Source organism: Ursus americanus, chromosome 33, assembly GCF_024610735.1.
Source record: "Ursus americanus isolate L20-20 chromosome 33, mUrsAme1.1.p, whole genome shotgun sequence".
Lineage (NCBI taxonomy): Eukaryota > Metazoa > Chordata > Mammalia > Carnivora > Ursidae > Ursus > Ursus americanus.
The window spans coordinates 15615342-15634223 of record NC_142159.1 but is presented as its reverse complement, the minus strand read 5'-3'; the positions used below and the strand labels follow the sequence as shown (position 1 = coordinate 15634223).

General features: G+C 36.7%; 1 protein-coding gene across 22 annotated transcripts in view; it reads right to left on the bottom strand.

Moving 5' to 3' along the window:
• The window catches only part of EIF4G3 (eukaryotic translation initiation factor 4 gamma 3), a 332371-nt gene that overhangs the window by 155596 nt on the left and 157893 nt on the right, over positions 1-18882 (bottom strand). For 12 of the 22 annotated variants that reach the window (XM_045782022.2, XM_045782017.2, XM_045782024.2 and 9 more), the window contains 3 exons: positions 10890-10985; positions 9375-9488; positions 5899-5931 (listed from right to left, as the gene is read on the bottom strand). In XM_045782022.2, the coding sequence (XP_045637978.2) occupies positions 5899-5931; positions 9375-9488; positions 10890-10985 (243 nt within the window). The remainder of the gene's footprint in view (positions 1-5898; positions 5932-9374; positions 9489-10889; positions 10986-18882) is intronic. The other 10 variants (XM_045782025.2, XM_087858552.1, XM_045782040.2 and 7 more) reach the window with 3 other exon arrangements.

The following is an 18882-nucleotide window of genomic DNA, read 5'->3' as shown; positions in this document are numbered from 1 at the left end:
AATCAGCAAAAGACAAGTATATCTCTAAAAAAAAGTACATAATAATTCGACATTCTTTGAAAACTACCTATTCATTTTTAGCAACTAGAAAAAATCATATTCAATCACATTAGTTCTTCCTATGTGGGAAAAAAAACCACTACGGAATACTTAATTTGCAAAGCAATAAAAACTATATCAAAAATATGTTTCTGAAATCCCTAGCTTTCTGCAATATATAGATCAGTCTACCAGAGGAATAGTAAGATTTGCAATTGCGAATTTTTTAGGTTAATGTCTTCAAAAATTCTAAAGCACTCGTGAGAAAAATAACAGTGCTATAATTTTCTCACAAGTTATAAAGGAACAAGCAGTGAAGAGTCCCCATAATGGGATATCATTCAAGTATCAACCAGATATTCTGCTGACTTATACCACTTTATAATGAAGGCTATTACATTCTAAATTCTTTCTATACTTTCCCTGCACGTGGCCATTATCACATAATTTATGTTTCATTAAGAATTAGAAGATGTAAGCCCCAGAGCTGAGTTGTCCAATACAAGAGCCACTTGCCATATTTGATTACTTAAATTAAAATAAAAAATTCAGTTCTTCAGTTGCATTGCAACTTTCAAGTGCTCAATAGCCACATGTGGCTAGTAGCTACTATAGTGAACAGCGCAGACACAGAACATTTTCATCACCATCACAGAAAGTTCTACTAGACAGTAGTGCCATGGAGGATTATGTCAGATGGAAGAAAAAACCCTAGGATTCTGTTCAGGGTCAGAAGGTGTTCTGTCTGACCATGATGCAGACTCTGAGAAATGAGCATCCTTGTAGAGTACTTCGCTCATAGGTATAGGTTGAGAAAGGGGGGAAAGATAGGCAGGCTGTGTCACTGTTAAAGGAAATTGACATTTACCAAGAATCTATTATGTGCCAGGGACTGTGACAGGCAGGTACTCTGATCCTTACAACACCCTTAGGAAACAGGTGCTGTTGTTCTAACACTTCAATATTTTTTCATTTATGAGCATATTTTATGCATTTCTCAGAAAAGAAATCTGAGGCCCAAAGTTAGTTTGTAGTAAAGCTAAGATTCCTAGTTATGCCAACTCCCAACCTGTATTTTCTTTACTATCTCTGCCATAACCCTACAACTCTTTGAATAGAGCACTAGATAAAACTGCCTATGCCTGACTTACATTAAGCTCTGAAAAATCTAAGAGGACTGGTCATAAGACTGCATAAATGCTTGATCTTATTTCCAAGTAATATCCATTAAACTGATATGCCAGTCTGGCCCCAGAGGCAAGCCCTAAGCCTTCATCTATTTTACTCTCCAAATCTAAGAAATTGCCTAGAGCAATACAAATATTTCTCTACCAGAAACTAAGACTTCAAACATAACAACACACTTTGAGTACAAAAACCTTTAAGGGTAATGATGGAAAAAAAAAAAAATCAACATAAGCCAGCTGTTTTTTCTTTTAATCTTTTAGCAAAAAGAACAAAACTACAACAGGAAAACATGCACAGTTTTAATGCTGCTTACCACTAGGTAACATACTTCCTTGATGCAAAATACTCTTAAGCTTTATCAAGCTTTTATTCGTTTACACTAAATTCAATTGCTTTGAATATGGCATACTAGTCAACATTTGTGAATATTATGGGAACTAAAATCACATATCAACACACTGCAAAATGTTTTTGTTCTATGAACACTTTTAAATACCAATTCCCTGGTCTTTCTCAAAATGCAAAGATTACTCAGCCATAGTATTTAACCAACACTTGATCTCTGTTGTGAAACCCAAAAGTAAAATAAGGACAGGAACACAAGTAACTTTAAACCACAACTACACAAATTTCAACTACTAAACATGAAATCAATAACAAGCCAGAATCTACATTATACCAAGTGACTTGCTTTACTTATGAGTGTACGTTCTGTTCTTTCAGTTTCTAATTACCTTGGGATTTTCAAACATCAGACTAAAAATAGTTGACATATTTCTAAAGCCACGGGTGTTTGCATATAAAATTACTTAGTACTTCTTTTACCTTTGAAGAAAACTGTTAGTCTAATCTAAAGCTCTCTTCAGGTTAGAAAATGCAAAAAGAATAGAACATCCTAATTAATCTGAAGAAGCCCTGTAAAAGCCAAAAACTAATGGTGCTGGAAGAAGACATTGTTGACATAATTTTAACTGGAGCATGGTATCCCTGACTTGAGGGACTCAGTAAGAGCTCTGGCTGGACACACATAAAGATACTCTAAATAAAAGTAGTTCCAAGAAATACATTCTATAACAGTTTTTTGGTCCTATTAAACTAAAAATATTACTATCCAGAATCTTATTTGTTTCATTTCAATTCAGTTAACTTCATTTTACGAAGAAGAAAAAATACATATATAGGTTCTAGATTACTGAACTGGACAATCGTGGTTTCATTTCACAAGCAATTACCTCCAATTAGCTTACCTAAATAACAATATTTTTTTTCTTCATAATATTTATAGAACCAATTGTTACTAAGCATTCACAAAAACTTACGTATTTACTGTTGGACTTTAGAAACAACAATCATAGGAAACATCATTCAGCATCAAATTATTGTATAAAAAAAATAAGATCATAGTGTGAAAGGATATGTGATCAGAAAGGTAGCCACTAATGAACAATTCAATAAAGGAGAAATGAGAAATCTGTTCACCAAGTCTAACTATTCAAAGCTAATTCTAACCCTTGATTTAATTTTTTCTGGCCAAAGAAAACAACTATAGATGAAAAAACCACTTGTGCCTTCAATTCACAACAAACCAAAAATAACCTAGGACATAGATGTTTTTCCCCTTTAAAAAATGTATTCTCTATATACCACTCAAAGTTTTTTTTATTGTTTGCTCTCATTATGTAAATCTCTATGTACTGTTTTGTCTTATAAGCACCTCCTTCTGTATGAACCTCTACCTGACGTACGTTCGTTTGCTCGTTCTTTCTTTCTTTCTTTCTTTCTTTCTTTCTTTCTTTCTTTCTTTCTTTCTTTCTTTCTCTCTCTCTCTCTCTCTCTCTCTCTCTCTCTCTCTCTCTCTCTCTCCCTTCCTTCCTTCCTTCCTTTATGAAGGGGGGAGAGGAGAGCACAGGGAGAGGGGGAGAATCTTAAGCAGGCTCCATGCCCATCACCGAGCCCAATATGGGGCTCTGTCTTGTGATCCTGAGATCACGATCTGAGCCAAAACCAAGAGTCAGACGCTTAACCAACTGAGCCACACAAGGAGCCCCTCTACTTGACTTTAGATTTGAGGCAAAGATCGCTTTAAATAGAGACTTCAACCAGTAATTCTCAAATGGGAAATAGTATCACCACCATGGGGGTTATCTGGAAATACATGAAGGTGTTTTTTGTTTTGTTTTTTAATTGTCACTGGGGGAATTCTACTGGCATTTAGAGTCTTAAGGCTGCTAAATGAACTGCAACTTACAGGAAAGCTTTTCATAACTGGTTATCCCACCCAAAATGCCAATATCTATTCCATAAGTGAAACAAACCAAACTGGCCTGTACATCCATGGATATAGTAGAGCAAACTCTTCCTAACAATTTGCTATAGGCCACACCACTGCTTCAGCCAGCTCCTGCCCTGCGGTGCCGCCTCAACCCCATAGCCTTCCCTCTTCTAGTTCTCCACAGGAACTAATTCCTGCTGCTGCCTCAACCAAAGTTGTATGTTTCCTTACTCATTTAATTATCTCTGGTGTAATGAAAAAATTTTAACTGCTATTTAGAAAGGAGGAATGCCAGAGTAAAAAGCAGCCAGCCACCCGAAGTTTTTGTATCCAAAAGTAATAATGCTCTGGATTTATGATGCACCTCAAGAATCTATCTTCAAGAACTAGTATCAAAAAGTAATTATTTTCCTTGCTAATGAATAAATAGTAAGTATATACACATATGGAGTTCTATTCTTTTAATGGTTGAAACATGCCATAATTTCACAAGCATCATCCTATAGCTAAATAAAGGACCAATCTGCCAATGCTTTCTTAAATCATTACACATGAAAATGATTTCAGAAATGAAATCAACCTTTTCTCACAAAGACTCCTTTAAGTTTTCCTTGGATTTTGGAACTAAAGAAAGACAAAGAGTATCACAAGCCTTTAAGCTCAGAAGAAAGTTCAGAAAACAAATTTTCCCAAAGAAGACTATTTATAAAGGCTTAAATACAACATCACTATTTGAGGACCATTGTGATGGAAGAGAAATTATAGAAACACTTAGCCTTATATGAGGAGCTCAGAAATCGTTTTTCTTAATCAATAGTTTCTCTCTACTCTACTTCTGGAGCAGAGATCTCTCAGGTTTCTCTGTTAGGAGTATCTCTCTGGCTCGATCGCTGACTAAAATTTAAGCCTTGCCTCTGTAACACTTGACTAAATATTTTATAAAATTTATAATCAATCTTTTTACTTAAGGACTTATCTTCTTTTTAACTATTAGTAATCTTGCCCCATAGATCTGTAGTATATGCCAAACACTGCTTATCATTTTCCTTCCATTATCTCATTTACTCTTCATAATCAGTCCTAAAATGGGTACTAATACTGTCCCCACTTTACAGATGAGAAAACTGAGGCTGAGACCAGTGAGTAACTTGCCCAAAACCACCCAGTTAATAAGAGTTAAACCTAGGTCTAGTTGACACCAAACGGCAAGCTCTCAAAGTACTTTAACAACACTATCTTTTGATACTAAAAAATACCCGAATTTTATTTCTTCATCTAATCCAAAGAATTGCCATCCACTTCATACAAGCACATCTGAGTTCTCCTGCAAAGTGTCTTTAGCACCTCAGAATTTGCTTGGTTTTCACGTTATCTAAATTGAAAAGACTTTATTTTGAGAAATAGAGCCTTATACTAAATCACTGGTAGACAACAAAATCCTGCAATTATACCATGTCCATTTACTCAGTAATAAGAATTCTAACTATGATAAACACAGGTAAGCAATGGGTAAATTTCTCTCATTTTATCAAACCATACTAGATTGCATAATAATATCAAAAACAGCTACCACTTATTGTTGTTTACTTTGTGTCAGATACCTAAAGAATCTTATCTCTAATACAGAGGGTATTTAGCCCCATTTTACATATGAGGGAACAGTAGCCGGAGAAAATGTTTCAAGACACTATTCTATAAGAAGCTATTTGGAAGGAAAAACCCTGCAAGGCTTTTTTCCCCCCAAACCACCTCCTCTAGTATATTCCTGCTAAATAAATAAGTGGCAGCATATACATTTTTCAGTTTTAATTTATACAATCACTTCATTTAAAAAGAACCAACAGGCTATAAATATTAAAATTAAATAAGATATTTATTTTCTATGTATCCTGAGAATAATTCTATGCAGCAAGTGAATATGTATTACCATTAATTTGATATTAGATCTAAGTTAGTAACTGAGATTAAGTGATTTTAGAAATACTAATGCTATTTTATACACATCAATACAAGTTACATCAGAATGTTAACAGAAAACCCTTAGAATGTTGCCTGTTCCAGTCAAATTTAAACAACACGTATATCCACAAAATCTGTGAGGGCTTACTATATCTAAAATTTTTCAGGGTTCCCTAAATTCAGAGCAATTATTTTTTGGGGAAAAAAGATACTCTATTATTTTTAAATTATGCCATCAACAGAAGGGAATGGGTTTGTTAATAACAAAATGCTGTGAAATTTAGTGAAGGACAAAAAGAACAGAATCACAGGAGATGCAGCTACTCTTGAAGAGTACAGGCTGGGTGGTTCCCTGGAATGGCAGCATTCTAAGGGTCAGCAGCTACTAAAGCCCCCACCTATTAGTTAAGGGTGATAGTGAAGGGGCAAGGGTACAGTACCTGGTGATGGGCAGGTCGAGGCCCCGCTGCAAACTGAGAAAAGGAGGGAAAACAAACACAAAAGGAAAGGCACAAAGAGTCAGAAACACCACAACAAAAACCAAAATGTCACACAATATGCCAAAAGAAAAAAACCCACAAGAAAAAAAACACAAACAGTCAAAGCTTTGCTGCAGGACAGTGACAGACAGGTACTAAGATTCAACAGGTTAACACCACTACCAGCTATAGTTTGCCATTTATCAGCTGGGAGAGAAACAGCTAAGCTGTTAGGCACGTAAGGGTACCTCTGTGATAGGAGTATTTAAAAAAAAAAAAAAAACCACCCTAAAATAAAGCAAAAGAAGGTCTGAAATACTAAGTGATTATATTAAGACAAACATGAAAAAGTCAAGGGTGCTTATGCAATTGATATAGCTGGAGGAAATGAGAAAAGCTTTTATAAAAGAAATAGCCAGGAGGTAATTAAAATGTCCAACGGGAAATAATGTTAACAGAACTGATTTAAAATTTACTTAAGTTTAATGGGGTATCTTACACATGAAATGGAAATTTCAGTATCTTCCTTTATTTCTTAAAGAATAAAAGTTCATTTATATATCTATAAATATACAAGCATATTTATAATATATAAATATATATTTAAATATATAAATAACTATATATATATTTAAATATAATTAACTAGTAAAGTTTAATATCAGGCATACCAAAGCAAATAGCTGGTAAAGAACATCACTCTCTTAACATGATTAATCAAAGTGGTACTATTATAAGCTCAAGAAGAAAAAAGAGCAAAAGAAATCAAATCTTTCAATTTTTATACACAACAGCACAACACTGTCCATATGTACCTACTGCTATCTGATATTGAGAATGAAAACAAAAGAAAATATAACTCCTTAGCCCAAAAGAGTGCTTGACAGCAGATAATACACACTCCAACTTTCCCTAACGTACAATGAAAGAAAAAGCTTTTCCACCGACAAAATTTTAAAACCTAAACCTCTAAGATCAACTAATTCTTCACCAGAGCATTAACTGGACCTCCAATGTGATTTCACTAAAAAGGACAAAGAAAACTATTCAGGACAAAGTGTCATGTACTGGCTACTAATACATTAACTATTGAAATGTTAACCACCCTCTTTAATAGTAAAAAGAAAATATTTACAAAGAGGTTTTGAACACAAACCACACAGGGCTTTAATGTAATACATTTAAGAAACTAAAATACGTCTTCAGTTATTTCCTAGAGAGCTTTCCTTCCATCAACTCATCACTGCAGGTGAATCGGACTGAAGATTAACCATGAAACAATCCCTCATACTCAGAATTTAAGTTTCGTGGAAGAGATGTGGAATTATTTCCCCAAATGCCATTATTTCATATAAAAATTTTCAAAAATATTGCAGTGGAGCACATGCCACAACGTAGCAGTTGGCTGAAGACCACTTCATTAAGAATTCACCTTAGAAGCTAAAACATCACCTATTTTTCAAGTAATGAAATGTGTCTTAATCACAATTCGAAGTTATTCAGCATAAATTAATGAGCTCTTGATGACCTGTGATTAGAGTATGTTTAGGCTAACTACTGTAAAAGAGTTTTCAGAAATGATGATAAGGGCAGCTTTACTTCTTGTAGAACTTTTTCTCTTCACAGAAACTGAGGTCTTATATTTTCAGTTTTCCAATTACGAAAAGAACAGACCATACTTCTACTATGGACATCAAGTCTCAAGAATAGGCAATACCACCCATGTGGTATGAAAGTAGGGGATAGAAGTGAGATGTTTCTTCATGACACTTTTGAAGAAAATGGGAGAGAAGGGCCACGTTAAAAAAGTAACCTGAGTACAGCAGTACCTGTCTTATCACTGTTCCACAGAAAGGTCCCATTTCTAAGGCTCTAAAATAAGTTGCAACTTCATGTATTTGGAAGGTTCCAGTCAAAAGAGAACTTTCTATGAGCAAGAGGAGTACCTTATGAAATTACACATATATTTTTTAAAAACAAAACAAAACAAAACACAAGTTAGTGGGAAAGTACCCTAGTCTATTTTGCACTAGTCACCATTGGCTATTGAGCTTTCCACTTGGAATGACAATAGTCTTAATCCTACGGGTAACTGTAAGCAACAGAACAAACTGTAGTCGCTGCTGGCTCATATTAAAAATAGAAACTTTAATTTCTTTCTTTTTTTTTTTAAGGGGTCTTTAAGATGGTGAGGACTGTAGATATTAAGGAAAGCAGCCTTCTGTGAACTTGGATCCAATGTTAATCCCACCCACCCACCCACTCACTCTTCTGTGCACAGTTGGCAACAGGGCATGGCCAACATAACACTGATATATCTTTGGCACTTAGCACCACAAAATATAACCAGTGGATACAGGTTACTGCAAAAGCCAAACTGTTCCCCCTCTTCCAATCAGGCATTTAATAGAGATTTTGGAGGCTATTTAAAGAGTTCCAGTATAACCAGAAAATGGAACAGATAGGTAGCTAATCAGTACCTTTTTGCTTTTAAACAAGATTTTCAATGATATGAATTTAACTAAGATACTATACATCAAATAGAAATATGGACACAAAGATAACCTGAAAGAGGGAGGGCGGGCCACTTGAAGCCACTTGGATTGCAAAGGCAGCTGTCCAGGGAAGAACAGAATAGCCTAAACTGTGCAATTGCCAATGGCCCATTAATGCAGAAATAGAATGGAGTAAGCTTTAGCTGCTCTACAAAGCCATGGGAAGGGTCCCTTCCTTAGTGCAACAGCTTACCTCTCCTCACCAGTTGGGATAGCTGTGGGATGGATGAGACTAGACTATGGCAACTTGGGATGTAGAAAGAAAATGCAATCCTGTCAAATTTCATATCCCAACTTCACCCTCCCAGCCCCAACACAAATGAAATAAAGAAAACTGGACCCAAAACAATAAGCAAGAGTAGTCTAGTGTTTGCTAGTCTTGCACTTGTTTTGGGATATGTAATGGAATGTTATGTGTGTGGTTTTTAGTAATGGGGGTGGTAATGGTCACTAGCAGAGCAGATGGCAAAAATTGCATAGAGGATAGTATCTGAAGAGTTTATGACCACAGAAAAATGGCTGACAACTACAGACAATTTCCTCTTTGATATTCAATTATAAAATGGAAAGAGGGAAAAAGAAGCCTTGAAATTTATCTTTTAAAATCAAATTTATCTGAAAGGGATATCCCTCTTCGAGTTTAAAATAAAGAAAAATCTAAACCCCAAATTACTCCTGTCTAATTCGCAATCAAGACAACCCACCCAATTTGTTATTATTTTCCCCACTACGCCTGGCAGAAACTGCCATGCTAGGTTAGACTTTCAGAGAAGAAGCAATCAAAGCATTTCTGTTCATCAGCCAATAAATGGATGTGGTCAAAAATAATGAGTGCCAGAGGCACCACTGCCTGCAAGAAGTACAGTTTGTTATATTGCTTACAATGCAGTATTTTATCCAGCCTCTTCCAGCCAAGGACCTGTAAACGGGAGTCTGTTCCAAAACCTTCCTCCTCTTCCAGTTGTCTGTGCAATGTATTGGCACTGTTCTGCTGGGCTGTCAAAAAAACTGGTTTAGAGATGCAGCTCTTCAGTCAGGTTTTGCGCCAGTTCTAACCATGTAAATTTCTTTTCTTTCAATAATTATAAAAGGGGGATGGGGGTGAAGAGGGCCATAGAATTCTCTGCAATAAGAGCTTACCATAATGTCCCATGTTTAATGACTAGAAGCAGGGCCTATCTAAATTAATCTGCTGAGATCTCAGGCCCACACCAAGTAGTCAAGTATCCACATCCCCAAACCACTCTCAGAACACAACTTGCATCAGACATCTTGTTGATCATTTCAGCAAAAAAAAAAAAAAAAAAAAGACAAGCAAATAGGCAACTAGGACCAAAGTCCCACCTCTTTAGAAAGGTTCTTCCACCCCCTGGGGAGAACCAGGATCTAAGAACAGGTATTGGAAAAGAGGGCAATTGGGAAAAGGAAGACAGGAAGAGGGTAAGAAAGAGATTACATTTTGGTGCAGTCTATGATCTCTAGTTCTTTGAGCAATCTTTCATACATTTCAACATTTCTCAGTTCATGCATAAAACCAAATGAATAGGAGCTAATGCAATGAAATACCCCTATACTACAGGCAAAAAAGCATGGGTGGGGAACCAAAAGAAGATACCTGTATTCTGAGGAAAACACAGAGCTGAGATACAAGTAGGGATGTGAGATACAATGTGAGATGTTACAGAAGCACCGTCTGGCAAAAACTAGTCATGCAGGGCAGGAAACGACGTTCTAAGGAATGGATAGCTGAAGCCACTATATACTTTTGTGAAACAGAAGGATGAACCTTGAGTAAATTCTCAGTCTTTGCAATATTTATTGCAATCCATGTAAAGGATGAGCAAAGAGAATGATAGCACTTGAATTTGTATGACAATTTATTTACCATCTGAAAAAATGAATACACCATTGGTGTACGTCATGCAGTGATCAAACTGTCAAATGGCAAGGACTGATCTAGTGACACTAATTCGGAAATCTTACTTCCCAAACCACTGAAATTTGAGAGTCTAATTAATGAAATTTGATTTACTTTTAAAATCACTGTGCTTTACTCTCCTCCTGAATTGTGAACAGTACAACAAATTAAGAACTGAAATGAACTTGAATGCAACCAGATTTAAAAAAAAAATCATGCCACAGGAAAGTAAAAGAAGATAAAAAGCTCCATTTCTTCTTCCTCTCAATAAATTTAAATTATTCCTATATTAGAAGTCTGAAAATGTAGTGCTAACCAGTAATAATAATAATGATGATGATGATGATGATAATAATAATAAATTGTCCTTGGAACAAGTTTCCAAAAACAAGTAAAAATTTTAGCCAAAGGAACCCAAGCTACTAAAAACACAAACTTAAATGGAGAACATTATCTAGAACAAGCTTCTGTGTACTTACCGGAGAACGGGTTTGAGGTTGTGAATTCATTGTCTGAGGGGCTTGAGGGTATACCAACGTGGTTGGACCTGCATTCTGTCCAGAGGGATATGGGGTCTGTCAAAAAATGACAAGAACGATATCATATTTTGACTATATATATGGCAAATCCTAACAACTCAAAGTATTAAAAAGAAATTTATAGATGTATTTACTAGTATGCTTTACAGCTCTACTTTTAAAAACTTATCTTTACCACAATATGAAGCAATTCAGAATCAGAGCAACATTTTTTAGAGATTACCTTAAACCTCCTGATAAGGAGACATCTGCAACCCAATGACTAGGTACAATGATTTTGATAACTGAAGTACAAAGAGCACTCACTGTCAATTTATCTATTTCTGAAACGGACAGACCATGCCACAAACAAAATCAAACATGGCTGAGAGAACTTGTTACTGCTGTGGTGAGCTTTCCAAAGTATCTATGAGCAAAGAAAACCATTGAGGAAGACATCCCAGAGCAAACTGAGCAGTTCACTAGGTTAACTGCTATATTATTGCTGTTCTCTTCCACTGCTTACACTTTAATCCTTTTACATGACCCTTTTTTTTTTTTTTTTACATAAAAATCTACAGTCAATAAGAACTTTAGATAAAAGCACGGGATAAGCGGCATTATGAACTAATTTACCATAGGTTTTCTGAAAATAAGAGTATAAGCTTTTCATTATGAACCCATGTTAAATACTACAAACTAATATTCTATGTGCTACTGAAGCCAGAACAAAACCAAAAAGCAAAAAACTTGTAACATGTTTAAACTGAAATACTGGCAATAGCAATAGACATGGAATCACAGAACTTGGCTTCAAATCCTAACAACTGCCACTTACTTGGGTAAGTAATTCATCTTTCCCATGAATGTAAAAAATAATAATTAATCTACTTCACAAGGAAGCTAAGATTAAATAAGGAAAAATCAATTACTATACAATCACCTTTTATTACCATGGTGCCAATTTTACAAATGAGGAAATCAAAGGTCAGAAAATTCAGGTGTTGGGGCACCTGGGTGGCTCAGTTAGTTGACTGTATGACTCTTGGTTTTGGCTCAGATCATGATTTTATGGGTCAAGAGACTGAGCCCCATGTCAGGCTCCACATTCAGTGGAGAGTATGCTTGAGATTCTCTCCCTCTGACCCCTCCTCCACTGGTGAGTTCACTCTCTTTCTTCCTCTCTCTCTCAAATAAAAAAATAAATCTTAAAAAAAAAAATACAAGTGTCTTATCCAAGGTAACTAGGTAAATGGTATCTCTAGAAAGTATTCTAATTGCTTTAAAAGAAAATTCTACAATTTTTAGCATCTGTTGACCATTTGGTGGCAGTTCAGCTGGGATTAACACTTTAACACAATGTTTGAGGGATGCCTGGCTGGCTCAGTGTAGCATGCAACTCTTGATATTGGAGTCATGAGTTTAAGCCCCAAATTGGGGGTAGAGATTACATCAAAAAATAAAAAATAAAATCTTCAAAGCTAATGTTTGAAAAGTTTATCATAACTTTTAAATAATGAAAATAAAACAATTAATGAAACTGACATTAAGGTTCCGCATCAGGTTAATTTCCCTTTTCACTATAGGTGTACTAAATCTGACCACAAATTGAAAATTATGACACCAAGTATCTCACCTCTACCAAATAGGTGATAATTGTATCAAATATGACCCAAAAGTTAGCCACAGATTTCTCATCAAAGATCATTTTTAGGACTGTTTGAAAAATCAAGTTTATGTGTATGTATCACATTTAAACTCTAGAAGGCTAGAGGCTATTTCATAGGGTTCTTGTCTTTTCTTTTATTAATGTGCTCTATCATGTTGATTGATTTCTGAAAGTTGAACCACCCCTGCATCCCAGGAATAAATCCCACCTGGTTGGGGTGAATAATCCTTTTAATGTACTATTGGATCCTATTGGCTAGGAATATTTTGGCATCCGTGTTCATCAGGGATACTGGTCGGTAATTCTCCTTTTTGATGGGGTCTTTGTCTGATTTTGGGATGAGGATAATGCTGGCCTCATAGAACAAGTTTGGAAGTTTTCCTACTATTTCGGTTTTTTAAAACAGCTTCAGTAGAATAGGTATAATTTCTTCTTTAAATGTTTGGTAGAATTCCCCTGGGAAGCCATCTGGCCCTGGACTCTTGTTTTTTGGGAGGTTTTTGACTACTGCTTCAATTTCCTTGCTGGTTATTGGTCTGTTCAGATTGTCTATTTCTTCCTGTTTCAGTCTTAGTAGTTTATAAATTTCCAGGAATGCATCCATTTCTTCTAGATTGCTTAATTTGTTGGTATATAATTGCTGGTAATAATTTCTAGTAATTGCTTCTGTTTCCTTGGTGTAAGTCAAGATCTCTCCCCTTTCATTCATTATTTTATTAATTTGGATCCTTTCTCTTTTCTTTTGGATAAGTCTGGCTAGAGGTTTATCTATCTTATTAATTCTTTCAAAGAACCAGCTTCTAGTTTGGTTGATCAGTTCTACTGTTTTTTCTAGTTTCTACCTCATTGATTTCTGCTCTAATCTTTATTATTTCTCTTCTCCTGCTTGGGTTAGGCCTTATTTCCTGTCCTTTCTCCAGGTCCTTTAGGTCTAAGGTTAGCTTGTGCATTTGGGATTTTTCTAATTTTCTGAGAGAGGCTTGGATGGCTATGTACTTCCCTCTTAAGACTGCCTTTGCAGTATCCCAAAGATTTTGGACCAATGTGTTTTAACTCTCATTAGTTTCAATGAATTGTTTAAGTTCTTCTTTAATTTCCTGGATGACCCAATCATTCTTTAGCAGGATGCTCTTTAACTTCTAAGTGTTTGAGTTCCTTCCAAATTTCTTCTTGTGGTTGAGCTCCAGTTTCACAGCATTGTGGTCTGAAAATATGCAGGGGATAATCTCAATCTTTTGGTATCGGTTGAGACCTGATTTGTGACCCAGTATGTGGTCTATTCTGGAGAAAATTCCATGTGCACTCGAGAAGAATGAGTATTCTGTTGTTTTGGGACGGTATGTTCTGTATATACCTACAAAGTCCATCTGGTCCAATGTGTCATTCAAAGCTCTTGTTTCTTTGTTGATTTTCTGCTTAGATGATCTGTCCATTGCTGTGAGTGGAGTGTTGAGGTCTCCTAATATTCATGTATAATTATCAATATGTTTCTTTATTTGGTTATTAATTGGTTTATATAATTGGCTGCTCCCATGTTGAAGGCATAGATATTTACAACTGTTAGATCGTCTTGTTGGACAGACCCATTAGATATGATATAGTATCCCTCTACATCTCTTACTATGGTCTTTGGAGTAAAATCTAATTTGCCTGATAAGAGAATTGCTACCCCAGATTTCTTTAGAGGTCCATTAGTGTGGTAAATTGTTCTCCATCCCATCACTTTCAATCTGGAGGTGTCTTTAGGTTCAAAATGAGTCTCTCATAGACAGCATATTGGATGGGTCCTGCTTTTTTATCCAATCTGAAACCTTGTGTCTTTTCAGGGAAGCATTCAGCCGATTTACATTCAGTGTCACTACTGAAAGATATGAATTTAATGCCATTATATTGCCTGTAAAGTCCGTTTCTGCAGATTTTCTGTTTCTTTCTGGTCTATGTGACTCATGGGTTTCTCTTCACTTACAGAATCCCCCTTAATTTTTCTTGCAGGGCTGGCTTGGTGGTCATCTATTCTTTCAATTTCTGCCTGTCCTGAAAGCTTTTATCTCTCCATCCGTTCTGAATGACAGCCTTGCTGGGTAAAGTATTCTTGGCAGCATGTTTTCATTTACTACCCTGCATATGTCTTGCCAGCCCTTTCTGGCTTGGCAGGTTTCTGTGGACAGGTCTGATGTTATTCTAATGTTCCTCCCTCCATATGTAAGAAATCTCTTCCCTGTAGCTGTGCTCAGGATAGCTTCCTTGGCTCTAAGATTTGCAAGCTTCACTATTATATGTTGGGGTGTTGATCTATTTTTATTGATTTTGGGAGGGCTCCTCTCTATCTCTTGGACAAAAATGCTTCTTTCCCCAGATTAGGGAAGTTCTCAGCTATGATTTGCTCAACATATACCTTCTAGTCTTTTCTCTCTCTCCACCCCCTTGGAGACCCCAATAATTCTGACAGTGGAACGTTCCATGGCATCATTTCGTTGATCTATTTTCATGGGCTACTAGCTGCCTTTCCCTATTTTCCTCAGCTCCCTTCCTTCCTATCAGTTTTTTCTAGATCACTGATTTGCTCTTCTGCCTCATTTACCCTGGCTCTTAGAGTATCCAGTTTAGACTGCATCTCATTCATAGCATTTTTTTTTTTAAGATTTTATTCATTTATTTGACAGAGATAGAGACAGCCAGCGAGAGAGGGAACACAAGCAGGGGGAGTGGGAGAGGAAGAAGTAGGCTCCCGGCGGAGGAGCCTGATGTGGGGCTCGATCCCAGAACTCCGGGATCACGCCCTGAGCCGAAGGCAGACGCTTAACCGCTGTGCCACCCAGGCGCCCCCATTCATAGCATTTTTAAGTTCGGCCTGATTCTATCTCATTTCTGCCCTTAGAGATTCTATATTGTCATTAATGCTTTTTTTCAAGTCTAGTTATTGACTTCATGATTGCTATCCTGAATTCTATCTCTGACATCTGGCTTATATCCATATCCCTTAGTTCTGTGTTGGAGGACACTGTCTCTGGTTCTTTTCTTTGTTCAGAGTTCCTCCTCCTCATCATTCTGTCGAGGGATGGCTGAAAGAATGAACAGAGTCCAAAATATCAATCACGACCCAAGCTAGATGCACCCTAGCAAAATCCAGAGTGGTCACACGCCACCACCGAAAAAGCCAAAATGGAACACAAGAATAAAATTTAAAAATTTAAAGAGGGGGAGGGGAGCTATAATCTCTCAGTGTGGACAAAGCAGGGTGTTTCCGTTATTCCTGGGTGTATTTTGGTCTGTGTGTTAGAGGACACTACATCCCAAAATTACATGGAAAGTAAAACTTGTATATATAAAAAGGTAAAACTGAGTGAAAAAAGTCTAAAGTAAAGCATGTATCTATAAAGAATACAGATGTGTAAAAATACAAGTTAAAAAGCAACTATGAAAAATAAATTGATATAATAGACATCTAGTTGAAATGAAAAGGGAAAAAGAAAAATACAACAGAGAAAAAGCATGAGAAGTGGGGGGGAAGAAAAGGAGAATTATATCTGAAAAATAAACAAGTCGTGAGGCCACACCTGGAGCTCAATATACAATTTTCCCCTGGTGTTGGGATTTTACAGTCTTTTAGGATCCATAGGATTGTCATCTACCTGTTCTTCCAGCCTGTCTTCTGGCAGAGGGGCCTGCCACACTGTTTCTTGGGTAACCCTGCCTGTGCAGAGATGCCCCGTCAAGAGGACGGGCTCAGTGGAAACCATCTTCTGTGTGGCTTTTGTTCCCTGGGTGCTTTCTCCGTCTCTTCAGAGGATCAGAGCAAAAATGGCCACAGCCAAACTTCTGGCCCAGAGCAGAAAAATCTGTCTGCTCTCTTTAATAGACCTGCCAGGACAAACAGTCTCCACATCTGCATGAAATGCTGAAAACTGCAGCCTTCCTCGATGCGCACCCACAGCAACTCTCTCAGAGGTAGTCTCAGGGGCCCAGGAGTGCCACTGCTTTGTGATTCTAAAACCCTGAGCAGCTTTACGTGCGCCTGAAAGTCCGGAATCAGGTCTGGGTTCTGCTCTAAAGCCTTTTCCCGGCCACTACCATTCTGTAAGTTTTTGCCTGGTCCCGGGAGCGGATTCCAGATTTTTTCAGGCTGTTCAAGGAATGAGCGGTTATCAACCGCCTGGGCTCTGAACCTACAGTCCCTTCCTGGGCTCGCTGATCATAACCTGCTTCCTGGCTCCAATGCTTGGGCACCCTACTGTTTCAGGAATCCCCTTTTGCTATGTGGTCCCTTGTAACCTGAGACCACAATGCTATACCTAGAATTCTGCCTTTTCATTTCCAGAGCCCCCTTCAGAGAGGGATGTCTCTCACTAGAGCAAATTTCTAAGGGTTCTGATTTTGCACTCCAGTGTTATACCACTTTCCAAGAGCCAGCTCTTGGAGGCTTCCTCCCCTTTCTGTTTATCTTCTGGTATCTCTCCACCGATTCACAACTCTGCTCGTCCTACCTTGCAAAAAGCAGTCACTTTTCTGCTTGTAGAGATTCAGATACATATTCATATATCTCTGACTGATTTCGTGGGTGTTCAAAATGGTTTGATAGATATCCAGCTAAATTTGGGGGGACCAGCTGAAATGGGGTCCCCTACCTCTCTGCCATCTTGCCTCCTCTCCAAGAGAGGTAAGTGGATTTCTTATCAACTCTATCTGCACTCTAAGTTGATTATTTCATCACGTTTGATGACAACATTTGGGTATAGTTGTAAAATACAGCACCAATTTCATTCTTTATAAAATTAAAGTGATCAAATGTTAAGAAAGCCATATTCTCAGCAGTAAGGCTCACTGGTTTTAGGAAATCTTGACACTTCATTCTCAACATTTAGTTGATGTTGGTTGAAGCAAAAGCTTGACTGTAAAGATACTAAATACAATATTAAGATGTACAACTTATTAAAAAAAACATACAGAAATGTTCTTTCTATCCTTCAAGAAGTTATGTGAGAATTTTGCCCTCTTACAGCTAGAATACTACAGAAAGGAAGAGCAGCCTAATTTGTTTCCAGAGAAGATGCTGAAAATATGCATAATGGCCATATTTGAACTTCTTCAAAACTTTTACTAATATCTTCAACACACCCACAGTTAACTGAAAAAGTGGCATGTGAATTACCATCCAGGCACAAGTTCCTGCGTTAGGTAATAGCACCATTCCTGCCAACACATATAGCTGGTTCTCTGTCAATACTGGCACTATATCACTGGTATTAAAATGAATACTAATAGAAGAATTTATTTTCCTTTAGCTTAGAATTACTACTTTAAACAGACAAAAAATAATCAAGTCCTACTTTTACTCAAATTATATGTATGCCAGGAGCAGATTCATATTCTACAGTTTCATCTAAACACAAAGGACAGTATTTGATGTCAGCCACACAAAGAAGTGATTCCACTTTCACAATGTATGCCATTGTGCCATTATGGGATTTTAATAGAAGCACAGATAAAGGAATTTTGCCAATGGCTCACTTAGCTTTCTCTCAAAGGATTATTCAACTCTTTGCGGCTGGTTTTAGAAATTTCGTAGGAATGATATAACTTGTACCTGTTGATACTACAAAGAGTGCAACTATGAAAGATGCATCTAGGTATTTTTCTCTCTTCTCTGCATGTAATGACATGATTCACCAAGTTTATTAAGTCATTCTGGAATAACTTACTTAATATACCACTATACTTTGTTGGAAAATATTGCAAATATTTAAATAGGAACATTGTATAAACATGTTTCATAATATCAAATGGGGCAGATCAACAGAGTATCATTTCAACAGTCATCACAGGTTTTGTTTGTACTTTGTCTTTCTGCACCCTCACAGATATTACAGAGACTTACTTCTCCAAGTACATATACATGAATTATTTATATTTAAATTGCCAATCACTTCACTGTCCAAGTTTACATGAGTTACAGACTTGCATTCTCATTTTCATCATTACTTTTATGCTTCAATAAACCTTCCTAAGTCACTAATACTTTTTTATCAACTTGGGGAATAAGAACACAACAGTAACAACAAAAACTAGCAAATAGTGTTAACTGACAAACTGCTAACAGAATGTCAGTAAAAAAAGCCAACCAAAACAGTTTCTGTGCGGCAGACATAACCTTTAAGTCCATAATAACTATTTAAGAAACAGTGATTTGGATATTTAAAGATAAAAATCTGAGGGTAAATTCCATTATAAGACAGAACACCATAACATAGCATCTTAGGTCCAGATGTGATGGTTTTTAAAATACAA